General features: G+C 41.8%; 1 protein-coding gene across 1 annotated transcript in view; it reads right to left on the minus strand.

Moving 5' to 3' along the window:
• The window catches only part of scyl2 (SCY1 like pseudokinase 2), an 86,158-nt gene that overhangs the window by 8,005 nt on the left and 63,854 nt on the right, over positions 1 to 14,299 (minus strand). The window contains exons 10-14 of the mRNA XM_060902949.1: positions 6,269 to 6,391; positions 4,811 to 4,924; positions 4,588 to 4,720; positions 4,271 to 4,389; positions 2,042 to 2,142 (exon numbers count right to left, since the gene is read on the minus strand). Of these exons, the coding sequence (XP_060758932.1) occupies positions 2,042 to 2,142; positions 4,271 to 4,389; positions 4,588 to 4,720; positions 4,811 to 4,924; positions 6,269 to 6,391 (590 nt within the window). The remainder of the gene's footprint in view (positions 1 to 2,041; positions 2,143 to 4,270; positions 4,390 to 4,587; positions 4,721 to 4,810; positions 4,925 to 6,268; positions 6,392 to 14,299) is intronic.

A 14,299-nucleotide genomic window follows, 5' to 3' on the forward strand; every position in this document is an offset into this window, starting at 1 on the left:
AAAAATATTCTACTCAATCTCGTCAGACATGGCTTAAAGCCAACTCAGTGCTACACACCTTATCGGCTATCAGCTCACGTACAACTCGATTTCGTGGAATAATAATAATAATAATAATAATAATTTGTTGTTATTATTATAAATTGCTTAGTGCATTTGTGCTCCTGACTTCCTGACTGAGAGATGAGTCAGCATGGTACCTGGATTAATCTCTGTCCGTCTCTCTCGCTCCCCATCTGTCTCTCTCCCTCTCGTCTGCCAACTCCAAAACCAGGAAATGGTGAACACAATGCTGACTTGGGCCTGACGCATGCCAGAAAGGACCTAAATATTCCTTCATGACTCATATCTTGTAACAGTGCCAGAAATTCATTACTGTTCTCTCTTTGGACTGATCCTGTCTACACGACCTCTATCATACCTATAACACAAGGTCAAACCTATAGATCACAAACAACTAATATAATAAGGTGACGTTACATCACGACACAAAAATGCGCAAGAGAGAGACTCAGTGCGTTTACATGCACATAGAGAAAATCGAATTTCTGCCGTTGCTCGACTGAAATCGAAGTTCTAAATGCCATGGAAACACCTTAGCTCGGCTGAAATTGAACCGAACTTGATTTCTCGTAATCGAGCTACGCGACCTAGATTATGCGATTTTTGCTGAGCTACTTGGTGCATGTAAACCTTATCGACCTCCGTAGTCGAGCTACTTACTTCTAGTCTGGCTAACGCGACTTCAAAGCTCTACGAGCTATTGGTCTGGCCAAGATATTCAGCCCAACCGTTTCCCAGAGCCCGTGGTTGACCCGCCTCCCTGAAATGCCTCAGTTTGCTACTGGTCGAAGCCAGAAAAGGCTGTGACGAAGCTTAAACCAATCACATCACTCTTTCCTCCGACGTATGCGACGCGACGGGGCTAACTGGTAGATTAAACTCTTACCGAAGCCGGTCGGGAGCAAGGCGAAAACTTCCTTCCTTTCAATAAATACCTCCAGGGCTGCTCTTTGCTCCGTTTTCAATGAGAACTTCCCGTTGAATGCTTTCAATACAGCATCTATGCGTAATAGATGCGGAAGCGTGAATGAAGCGCTTCCGGCATAGATTCTGTAAACAATCTATGGCTTCTGGTCGCGGTTCTACTACGTCAGTGCCTTGAACACGCCTCTACCCAGGGCCGTTGGAGATGCTCAAAGTTGATTGGCTCCCGATTTTTCGGGAACTTGGAAGAGCTGTAGATAGCTTGCCTGGCCAGACTAAGCTCGCAACAGGCCCTCGTGTTGCGTCACGCTTAGGATGGGCGGGCCCAGGCTAACTTACTTCAGCACTGCCCCTTCCGGAAGTGACGAGTGACGAGACCACAAGCGGGAAACACGACAGCCTCGGTCGGCATGACAACAGTAGTAGCGAGCAGCAGAAGAGGTCAGGAGGAACAAATGAAGAAGAGAAAATGGCGAGCAGAAATGTGCACTTCTGGAGCAATGAAGAGACAGAGTTCATGCTCATTCAGCTTAAAGAGTTGAATATATTAAAATTCATGGACGGGAGAAAAACGCGCAATGGAGAACACGGAACTGATAACTTTGTTTACACTCTTGAATAGCTCTTCTTCATGACGACAACCGGAAGTGTACCAACACGATGGGGCGTGTAGCGCCACCTGTGGCTCGGGTGCACAATGTACCTCACACAATAGCTTGATTTCCTTGTGTGCATGTAGGATTGGATTTCTCTGGCACCCCTGCTGGGACCCTTAGCTCGATTACCGATAGCAGCTCGATTTGGATGTGCATGTAAACGCACTGACTGATACAGAGCTCGATTTCACTTCCAGGAGTCATTGCAAAACAACAACAACAACAACACACCCTTCTTGTGCTCACACTGTCGCAGTTGCTCAACCCTGGTAAGTTACCCATCAAGCTGCTGGCCTTAAAATGAAAAACGTCTACCAAATCCAACAGAAAAGTGACTTTGGGCTTTTGTGAACGTTTTGTCGTTGGCGTTTGTTTCGGATCAGAGAGAGAACTGGCACCTTTGCTGCTCTTGCATGCTGTGGAGTTGCTCCAGCTTGGTCTTCTGCTCCGCCTCCATCCGATTCAGCATATCTCTGATCACAGCCATGAAGGAGTTAAACTGAAACAGATACAGTAAAAGCAGTGTTCCTCAACCGCTGGATCAATGGGAATCGCCATCTCGTGGGCCGGGAATTTTTTGCAAGTTTGAAGCCAAATACTAAATAGTTCAGGATGTCATAGCGTCCCAAATCCGGTAGCTGGTTTGACGTACACTTTTCAAGTGGAATAAATACATTTGTGGATAAATTAAGAAGAACAAGTCATTATTATTGTCACGTTCCTCCTTTGCAAAAGAATACCAGAAGAGTATTTTAAGATCTTAAGTTGAACTTAAAACTATACGGCCTTTCGAGTCCATAAAATCAGTGAAATTTAGTTCCCTCTGAAATTTGGTCATTGTGATATACGTTTATTTCTGTAATATCTCACAAAACATCAGGCCATTCTGTGGCTGGGAAGTTATTTAATTTGAGGGGATTAAAGCAAATAATGTGCATGAAATCGCTCGCTTCGTGCAGCCAAGCAGACAGAGGAAGTCCGTGTGCACATGTGCAGGTTTACCTTCTTCTTCTTCTTTTGGGTTTTACAGCAGCTGGTATCCACAGTGTTGCATTACTGCCATCTACAGGTTTACCTTTGACCGTGCACTGACAGTTCCATCATTCTGTCGCTAAACGAACAGCTGATCACACCAAGGTGCTCGCTGACCGCCAATATTTATTAGTTTGGTCCTGCGTTTCCTTCCTTCGTATATAACATAACGTCTTTTCTTCTCACTTTCCGTTACTGTAGTCGGTCTTTCATGTTTCATTTGCACACTCACATCCTCCATTTTTCTCTCCTGTTTCAAATTTGTACCCTTGCACGAACAGGGAAAGCCCACCTTGGTCATGGTGAAGCAGGAAAAAATAGCGGAGAATTTAGGGCCACATGGCCCTAAATTCATTAATTGTTCTTTCTTCTTTCTTTTAACTAATAAAATTGGAAGTCTGCGTTTCTAATTCAGTAGCTTTCGGTCCACTAAACAAAAATAATTGGGTGTCGGGGAAAATTCTTTTTATGACGTACACTTGAAAAATCTGAAAGGCAGTATAGCTTTAATTGGCCTTTGACAATAGACTGTTTCTTAGGAGTTTCAATTAAGAAGTACAGTGGTGCTTGAAAGTTTGTGAACCCTTTCGAATTTTCTATATTTCTGCATAAATATGACCTAAAACATCATCAAATTTTCACACAAGTCCTAACAGTAGATAAAGAGAACCCAGTTAAACACATACAGTACAGTGGTGCAGATTGTGGGCAGTGAGGGATATGCGATTATTAGTTTGAATAGCATTCATGTGTAGGAATGACGATTTGCATGCGCAAGTACAGTCCTGCCAAACACTGAGGATAAAAAGAGCAAGACTCCTTGAATGAGGGAATTTCTCGTGGCTGACGTCACGAGTCCAAAACTTTTCAGAACCTGCCAGCTGTAATGACTTGCCGCACGCAGGTCATGTGATGACTAAAATGTCACCAAGTTTGAGTTGTAAAAACGCTACCAGCTCCTTTGCTTTCAATGCAAACTCTCGGTCAACATTCACACAGAAAGGGTCCTTCTCTGTCCATTGACTGCTGAACTGCCTGTTTGCTGCGTCAACTTTTCGCTTTTTTAAAGCACAAAGAGACATTTTGTCTAGCTAACGTGCTAGCAAGAACAGAACCGTAGTTAGAAGAGCAGGAGATGCGAAAGCAGAGAGCAGCACATGCATCTGGACTTTTTTTTTTTTTGTTACACTACTTAAAGGCCTGGTACAAACTGCCTTGCGGGCCGGACCTGGCCTGAGGGTCGCCAATTGAATAGCCCGGGTCTCGACCTATACGTATATTACAATATCTTCCTATTTCTAGAGTTATTACTCATTTTCAGAGAGGAACAGGAGATATTTCGGTGTGTATACTCTGCATTGTTCAATTTATGGTATTGTTGGTTTTTTTTGGTGTGCAAGTGACAGCGCGGCACTGATGTCGCTTAGCGTGGCAGAGCGCCATGTATCCATGCTTTGGGGAAAGCCCTGACAAGCACACCGTCATATCATTCACTAACCAGGATAAATATATATATATTTTTTTTTTCACCCCCATTTCACAAACAGAGTTTATTTATGTGTAGCGTACGTGCGTGCGCGCGTGTGTGTGTTTACCTGGTTGAGATTCAGATTGTTGTCAATACTAAGGGAGACCAGATGAGGCAGACTTTTTCCTGCAAGATGTTCTTTTGGGATGCCTAATTTCTTATGACTAAATGTGCACTTATAGATGCCTGTAGTGGAAAAAAACAAACAAACCACAAACTAGTTCTCACAGCTTCCAAACATCTACAACGCAGTCATGAAATAAAAACCTTAGGTCAAGTTTTCAGTGTTGCTGTAGAACACCTAATTATTCCCTTTTATTTAGGAGATTTAATAAATAATTCTCACTGCCTGAGACTCGTAACCTGTAGGATGAAACCAATTACCCAGAATGCCCATGAGGACAGCAGGCTCACGAGAGGGTATCTGCTGTAAGAATGGCAGGATCTCGTCGATGACAAACCACTTGTCTAGATACTCCAGAATCTTCCCGAGACACACCAAGGAGTTCACCCTCACCTACAGAGAGAGAGTGAAGACGGTCAGTAACAAGAAAGCAACTGCTGAATGACGTCAATATGCGCAGCGGCGCTTCAAATCCGAACTCACAGCCAGAGAGGAAGTCTGTAAACAAGCCGATTTGATCCGAGGGATAAGTGCGTTCTTCATGGATGGATAGTCAATCAGGTTAGCGAAGGTGGGGATGATATTCAGGCACAGCTCCTGCAAATAAAATCATTTTAAAGCCCGGTTTTTGAGCAATACATTTTAAGCATACGGATTTAACTGTGATTATTTACAGCACATACCTTAACATGCAATAAATAAATAAATAAATAAATACACACAGTACATTTCTCTTGCAATCGTATGTCTTCGTGAAACTTTATTACAGTGCAATATTACATATTTCAATTTGCCTCTTTAGTGCAATTCATATTTCCACAACTATGCAGCGCATCTCTCTCATTATCTGTAGCCGCTTTATCCTGTTCTACAGGGTCGCAGGCAAGCTGGAGCCTATCCCAGCTGACTACGGGCGAAAGGCGGGGTACACCCTGGACAAGTCGCCAGATCATCACAGGGCTGATACATAGACACAGACAACCATTCACACTCACATTCACACCTACGCTCAATTTAGAGTCACCAGTTAACCTAACCTGCATGTCTTTGGACTGTGGGGGAAACCGGAGCACCCGGAGGAAACCCACGCGGACACGGGGACTATGCAGCGTATATTGTGTATATTGCAGAGCGATATAGATTTATTTATTATATTCACATTCGCTGGGTATGAGCAATCGTGCGCTCCGATTGGCTGCTCTACTACTAGGCTATCAGCTCATATACCATGAGTAGAGAAAAAAAAATGGCAGAACATGTCGCTGAACTAACCGAGGACGAAATAAAAACTCTACTTGAAAACAAAATGGCAAAATAAAAGTACAAAAATATGGAATAAAAGTATTTGATGGTAAGAACGTATCTATTTTTATTTTTCAATTATTATTATCGCATTTTTCACAAAATTGCTACTGTCATTTCACTGGTTTGTTTACATTCTAAGCGGAAATTATTTTGTCAGATGTTTTGTATAACAAAGTTTTTATTTATTGAATTTGCAAAAAAAAAAAAAAAATTTTTAAATGCTCCGTTTCTCAAAATCCAGTGAATGTGGATAGAAAAAACAAAAACAAGCAAAAAAACCCAGTTATTGCACTCAATCTCATCGTACATGGCTTATAGCCGACTCAGCTCAGTTCATGTACAACTCGATTTCGTGGAATAACTGTTAAAGATATTATGTATATTGTGTATATTCTGCAGAGCATTCCATTATTCCATTTTTATTTTTTATTGTATTTATGACATTCCATTTTACCCCCCCCCCCCCTTTTTTTTAAACTACCCCTCCCCCCCAAACTATCATGACTTTCAGAGCATTGCAATAAGCATTTCACTGCATGTTGTACTATGTACGATTGTGTACGTGACAAATTTGAATTTGAACAACAATAATCCGTTCTGGTCAGCGAGTATGTCCACTGCTCACTGCATGGCTACCTGGATTTGAGTAGAAGGAGCTTCCAGTGCTCTGTACACCATCGGGAGCACACTGTTTTTGATGTCCTCAGACGGTGTCTTGGTCAGAAGCAGGTCCATCTTTTGTAAGAATATTAGCAGAATCTGAGCACAAGAAGAGAGAGCAGGAGAAACAGGGAATGAGGGAGACAGGATTCTTAAACACGATCCACAACAAAAGGACTGTTAGGATAGATTTATACCCACAGCGCTGAAATTGGATTGCTGAAAAGGTGCTGATGATCATTTTCTATAACGGAGCGGCTCTGATGTTAGTGCCGGCTACAAGGCTGATCATTAGCGCCCTCAATCTGACACCTTATCGTTTCTATAGTAACAGCTAAGTCCAGGGACTTGTATGGTGGGTGTGCCACATAATGGATAGGTTTTTAAAATGTGTTATTTAACAACAAAAAAAAAAAACACATGTTCAATCATTTATATGGTGAAGGTTTTTGTAACAAGTGAATGTGTTTGTTTAATATTTGAGAATGGAGTCTCCAGTGTTAGCACTGTGTAACGGTTTTCCAACACAATAATTCAACATAAGCTGCTAGGTATGTAACAATTCATTCAATTCATTATTCGATCAGATTCATGATATCGGGTTCACGATTCGATTTTCCCATGAAATTTTTGAAAAAAAAAATTTATTACCCCCCCCAAAAAAGCAACATTTATTTTCCTATTCTTTATCAACTTAAATATTCCTTTTGTTAATAAAAAAAAAATCCTTTTGGTTCATTTCCTTAATAACAAATAATTATTTACCCACGTTTGTAAAGGTTGGTGTAAAATATAATAGCCTGTTAACGAACCTACTCCTTTTTTTAAAAATGAAAAGCATTAATAACAAATAGGCCTTTTATTAATAAACTTTTATGAACATTTGTACTCCCTCTATTTGCTTCTCTTTTATTTATCTTTCAGCAGTCCGTAAAAAGAGAGAGCGCTCTGATTTCTTGTTAAATCTATTTCTACAGTCAACCACACAACAGCTCTTTCCCATTTTAGATCTGTTTTTGTGGCATTAGAGCTGTGTTACTTCCGCCTAGGGTGAAGTCACGTGCATTTATTTTCTATTTTGTTGGTACAGGCAGATGTGTTTAATTACTTGTGTTCAGGAGTATGTGATGTAAAAATAGTAATAATAATAATAAAGATAAATAATAAATAAATATATATACACACACAGGGAGTAAATAGTAAATAGTATTATTAATTAATTGGAAAGGGGGTAGGATTAAATAAGCTAATGCTTCTTCCTACTCCTTTTCAAACATGTTAAGTTAATATTGTTTCCATTGTTTTTAATTGAATTAAGTGTTATTTGTTCTTTTGTTTTGGTTTTCCTCTTCTGTTTTGTACTACTTTGACATGTTTGAAATAAAGCCTTCATTCATTCCTGCTACTGTATGTTATGGCACCCTCTGCTGTCTAAACACAATTACATCTCGGAAAAGCTAAGCTGATTAATTATGAGCACACAGCCTCATAATAAATCACTATTCATTTTTTATTTAATCGATTTGAATTGTCAAATTTATGTCTCGATTTATAATCACACAATATACCGTTACATTCCGATAAGCTGCCATTTTTAGCCTTATTAACGTCAAAAGAGGGGAAAATAAAGGCTTGGGAGGTAATCTTATAACTAAAACCATGAAATGAACAGAAGTTGTAAATAGTTAAAAACAGTATGCCTTGTCGTTCACAAATCGATGGCAAATTGCTGTGGTATAAAATTAATAAAACACATCAGGACATGCTCTTATAGGAAAATAATCCACTTCAGGAAGCTAACAGGGCATTACGCCACCCCGTTACTGAAATTCCTGGAAGAACAGTCCCAATCGTGTTTTATTCCTTACGGAAGAGATACGTCACAATTCACAGAAAGCAAAGGCAAAGCACATCATGATGCAAAACTAAGTGGAGACCAATTTATCATCTTTCATACTAGGACACCAACAGGTGTAATCTTGCTTAAGCAGCGGAAACTTTGTATGTCTTATGTACTAAAGAAGTAGATACAACTGAAGAACGTTAAAAAAAACAGCAAACTTAATTGAATAAAAACATTTCACAGTGCAGCCCAAGAGTCATTCTTCTCCGTATAATTATGCATTAATTAAACTTGTGTTTTATTTAATGGTAACTACAAACCATGAGTGGTTATTTTCTACCATTTTCCAGAACTGATTCAGATCTAAATTAGATGAGTCTCAACATAATACAAGAATGAAAACCTGTGACAGTGTGAAATGGGTTCCTTCAGTGAATAGTGTTGCTGGATTTCAGTCATGTGACTTTTTTTTAAGCTGTTTTACCGAAAGTGAAATAGCTGGTGGTCTAAACGGCTGCCGTAGTGCAAACAACTAGCGATAACTTATCAGAGTACGCTGGTAATCTAGAAGCCACTGCTCGCTTTAGATCTATTCAGAAGGTTGCTGTGTGCAATGGAATCGAGCCCTACAGTCTGGGAAAGAAGGATTTGTCATACGATCTCGAAAACTACCCTTCAGTCGAGTTCCCCGACATCTCGAACTATCTGGTGTTGCAGACGTCCTTCTACACCGCAAAACAGATGAAAGTGTGGAAGAGCATGGAGGCTTACAACTTTTCTGTATGTGGCTGGGTAAAGGACCTCGCTATCAAGTCGCTGCCGAATGAATCCTGGATTGTTTTTGTCCGTGTAAGTATGTTTTTATTTAAGCTTTTCGTTCGCGTCTTTACAATGAAGCGCTGCAAGTTGAAGTGTAAACAAACAACAGTTGGCTTGATTCTCACTTGTGTTGGCTCTTATCTCTCAGCTAAATCATTCACAAAGATCATCAGAAACCCCTTTAAAGACCTGGATCTTAGTTAAACAAGACGGAGAAGTGATCACAGATATAGACTTTGTGAAGAGTCAGGAGGAAACAAAGAAACAGCTGGGGACTTTAGCTCTTCATGACTAAAAAAAAAGTCCAGTAAAATAACGACACGTGGCAAGAAAAGTACTTGGAAAACACTAAGGACAGCTGAGAGGGAGATCCAAACCTTTCACCAATGCCGCTTTTCCACTACAAACGCGGCTGAGCCGTGCCGTGCCGAGTCGAGCTGAGTCGAGCTGAGCGGGGCTGTTGGAGTTGCATTTCGACTACAACCGCGCTGAACCGTGCTGGCTGGGAGTGGGTGGACACATTGGGTGGAGTTAGCGAAAGTGGGTGGACGTCACGTGATGTCGTTAAGCAGCGCAAACAGTGACATCAGTGACAGTGGCGGAACAAGTCAGAGCCGGGCCGGGGGCGGAGCAAATGACCGGGCCCTTTATTAAAGCTTATCATAACATCATTTTAGGCTACAAAATGTCCGCAACTGCGGTGTTTACCAATTTCAACACTACCGGGTGCAACTATGTTATTTAGTACATCAAGTCCTTCAAACGAACATGTAACTCAGAAACAAAAAACATTAGGATACTGTACATGGCTCATAATAAAACATCAATAGCCTATACTGCGCACATTATTTGAAGGGCATACGAATGAGCGCTCAGAGGTTGCAACGGTGACAGGAAGAGTCAGAAATAAAAGGAGGGCGGTGCAAACCTCACTGAATGCACTGTGTTTACCAATTTCAACACTACGGGGTGCAACTATGTTATTTTGTACATTAAGTCCTTCAAACGAACATGTAACTCAGAAACAAAAAAACATTAGGCGACATACTGTACATGGCTCATAATAAAACATCAATAGCCTACTGCGCGCATTATTTGAAGGGCATACGACGAGCCTTGCGCTCCGCGAACTCGTCCACGATGCTCTGTATGTCACTGATTCAGTGATCTTTTAAGCGGTAGTCTCACGACCCGGATAGTAAACAATAAACATGGAGGACATGGAGTCGTTAGTGTTGCTGGTCTTGGTGCTGTGGCTTGTTGTCACCGACAACGCCAACAGATACTGGCAAGAGCGTATAGATGAGGCGAGGCGCATAAGGCTTCAGAAATTCTCGTAATTCGTAATTCTTCTTCTTCCGGGTTTACGGTGTTTACAGATCCCAGCGCGCTCGCGGGGCGTGTGTGGGCATGTGAGGACACTCCTCCTCACCAATCAGTGCACAGGGGAGTGTCTCCTCACGCCCCTAGCCTCAGTCGGCACAGTTTGGCTCGCTTCAGCCCCACTCCAAAACGGTGCGAGTTTTAGGGGCTAAGCAGGGCTGAAACGAGCTGAGTCGTGCTGGTTTTTGGTAGTCGAAACGCGAGCCGTGTCGGGCTGAAGTGAGCTGAAAAAGGGTAGTGGAAAAGGGCCACAAGTGATCACTGCAAACTCGAGCGTGCTTCAACTCGGCTCCCTTCGATTTCAGTGAGAGGTTCGAAAGCCACCTTTCTCGACGCCTTTTTGTGAAATCCTGTGTTCGTTCACCCTTTTTAATCAGTTCATGGCGAACCCTGAAGAAACTTATCAGTTTTACAGTTTGATCGATTCAAACAACCTAAAACAACGCAAGTGTAAGGCATTTTTCATGCGAGCAGTGCACCTTCTCCGTACAAACGCTTTGTCAACTGAGCTTTGGTAGACCACCAGCTAAAGTTCTGAATAACTAATGAGGCGGATGTGACGTCACGTGAAACCCAGCAATAAAGAAAGAATGATGAACTAAATAATTCAACTAATGTTAGAATGAAGTGCTACAACATATGATGAATAATTTATTGGATAAATTGTGCAAAAATTACTGGAAAGTATTGGACAAAACACCAGATGATGCAAATAACATACATGAACGATCAGGTTAAAGACCACTCACCATGTTGCTGGCCTGAGAGCATGAAGGAAGGAAAGGAAAATAAAAAGAGGTTCAGGAGAAAAAGTGAGAACACTTATCCATTGAGGAAAGAATAAACCAGGTGTGAAGATGTAAAGTGTGCGTGCGTGCACACGTGGATACTAGTGAACACCAAAGGATCCATCATTAATCACTACTGCGGAGCCATGAAATTAATTCAACCATTTCGTGTGTGTGTGTAAGTGTAAACTCACTCACGGTCAATAATTTATTTTCCAAGTCCCAGGGAACGCTCTGAAACGAATGCTGCCCTTATGGATAAAATAAGTCGTGCAAAGTTTGTAGAACACATGAGTTCAGTGTGTCCACAACCCAGAATTTTCCCCAATTTAATCTTATAAAGTGGGAGATCTTAAAGTTTTGCGTAAGCTGGTTTTGATGTTGCAGGTCCTTCCGACAAAACTGTGAATCCGGGACAAGCAACATCTGGAAGCAACTTCCAGTAGGTTCTCAGATACGAGTCCGAGTCCAGTGGCTTTCGAGCAGCGTTTTGACTGATTTCTGTGTTCTTTCATTAAAACTTTACTGGCTGTTCAATGGAATAGTAGAGTTCGGAATCATATCATGCCTACCACTTTACTAGTCTGGTTAACACCAGACCATATCACAAGTGAAATATGGTCTGGAATCCGCCTATTGAATTTCTCGTAGGGGAGGTGTGGTTTACGATTGTCAACGGCCGTTTATTGGACGTTGCGAATGTCTATCATTTGGCGTATACGTAGCCCATGGCCAATCATGGCAGTTGTACCCGGTGACGTAGTTAGAGCGACGAAGAAGATGAAGAGGCGAAGAAAGACTGTAACGCCAAACGCTGTTCTTTTTTTAAAACAAACTTTCGCTCTAAACTATTCAGAACAGTGTCTAAAGCTTGATCGAAAGTTTGGTTCGTATCGCTCGCCGCCATGTTAAATGTGATCCGTAAACAGTCCCAAATAAACTACAAGCTTCTGTTTGTCGAGTAGTACGCGTCACCGTCTTTCCACCCCTCCCCACTCTCTGATTGGCTCCCTAACTCAGGCGAGCGTTTAGACCATAGTTTCCATGCTGTCTTTTCAGATCGGAACGACTGTGCAAAGCAGCATGGGATTTCCCAGGCTACCACTTTACAGGTGCATTTTTTTTTTTTTTTTTTTAAATTGTGACACAAACCATAATTAATGCTGTGTTCACACTTGTACCGGTACGATAGTGGTATAACTGTATTGATACAAAGTATCCCGGTACAGTTTAGTGCATCTGTCCACACTAGCGAGAAATGTTTGCGGTTTTCTTTCACGGTAGTTGAAATGCGCGTGCGCGAAATGTTTCCGTGGTTACCGAGTAACTTCCTTCCGAGAATATGGCGGATGAAACGACGTGTGTGTGCTTTTTGTTGTCAGTGTACAGTCTGTATTTCTGGTGGTCATTTATTCAGTCGAATAGTATAAAACACGCGAGGCAGCTGAGAAAAACAAAGAAAACGAATCTCCCTTTCTCCCCCCTCACTTTCTCCCTCTTCCCTTCTCTTCCCCTCCCTTTCTCCCTCTTCCTCCTTTCTTCCTCCCTCCCTCTGCTCCATGTAGCTCCACAGTCATTTTGAGCCATTTTGACGTTTTATTTACAGCTGGAAAGCATGTGCGTATTGTATTGTATTGTATTGTATGAATAACCCGGAAGACGTAGGAATGGTTCATTGCGCATGCGCATTATATTTGTATCGATACAGAGCCGCTTCATCTGTCCACACTACAGCGAAGCGCTACAGTACTGATACTGTACTGGTACGAAACCCATACATTCGTGGGTTTCGTACCGATACAGTTATACCGCTACAGTACCGGTATAGTTGCTAGTGTGGACAGGTGTTGGGGTACGAAAGTAGTTTCGTATCGGTACAAAATCCCTAGTGTGGACAGGGTATAAGATGAAAAAACAGAAATCTGGAGTGTCCAACACAGTAGCAGAGACGGTTTCACATAAAGGCAGCAACGGCCACCATCAAACTGTGCGGGTGGAGTCTTGTTCTCAGACTCGACTCAAAATTTTCTTTCATGACTTGGATTTGAACACCGGGGACTCGAGGTTTAGTGACTCGACTACAACACTGTCTGTCTATTACTATACAAAGCACGATCAAAAAGTTCTGGGACTGTTCCTGTTATGAACGAAAGGAGAGCGGCAAGGTCATACACATACAGCATGCGTGAACAGGACGTGTGTGCGCGTTTGATGGCGCAAACCAGGCCTGGAATTTCGTCATTTTAGGGGCAGGGCCACTTGGCCTTTTGTGCTGTCAATTTTTTGAGGGCATGAAGGCCAAAAGCCAGGGCACCAAGGCCATAAAATAAAACAATGATTTTAAGTTCACGTCTATAATGAATTTAATTTAAGGACTAATGACTCTTCTGAGGAAGATTGGAGTCTCAGTCGAAACTATCAAGCAGGTAAAGAAACATCTCCGACACTATTATGTCTGAAGATAAGAAAATATTGAACACATCTAAACTTATCAATCCATCACTCACTTCAAAAATTGTAAAACTTATTAAACCTATATCCCCCCATAATTTTTGTTCAACTGACACCGAATGTGCAAGAGCATCTTCAGACTGTACTACTACGCAGATTTTTGATTAATCAAAATTGAGCCTGGAGTTCATCAAAATGTTTGACTGTAAATGGAACATATTAGAGCCCTGCACTCCCGCGGGACCCGACGCAAAGCAGTGCGGCGCGGGACAAATTTTGAAAGCTCATTGCGGGCGCGGGCGGGAGGGGGAGTGCACGATGCGGGAGCGGGCGGGAGAGGTGATAAGCTGCAGTCCCGCTAACTAAAAACGTGTTTAAAATAAAATTTATAAATTATTAATTTACGTCTATCATATATAATTTGTGCTGGATATTTTATTTGGCATTAATAAAAACATTTTAAGATGCCTAAATTTGCGGATGTGGTCCAATCTCGCGTACGTTTCCCATTCCTTTCCGCTCTTCCGTGTTTGAGATCTCCGATCATGGCAGAAGAGCAGAGCTCCTCTAGTGAAGCTCACAGTGCTTCAGAAGTAAGTGCTGCTTTAAAAAGAGGTACATTTACCGTTAAAAAGTCAAGAGTTCTGAAATCAGACATTTGGAAGTCGTTCTCACTCATGGTTGGTTGTTTGGGAAACGCACCCCTGAACGTGAGCTGTAGAT

The sequence above is a fragment of the Neoarius graeffei genome, chromosome 21 (assembly GCF_027579695.1).
Source record: "Neoarius graeffei isolate fNeoGra1 chromosome 21, fNeoGra1.pri, whole genome shotgun sequence".
NCBI lineage: Eukaryota > Metazoa > Chordata > Actinopteri > Siluriformes > Ariidae > Neoarius > Neoarius graeffei.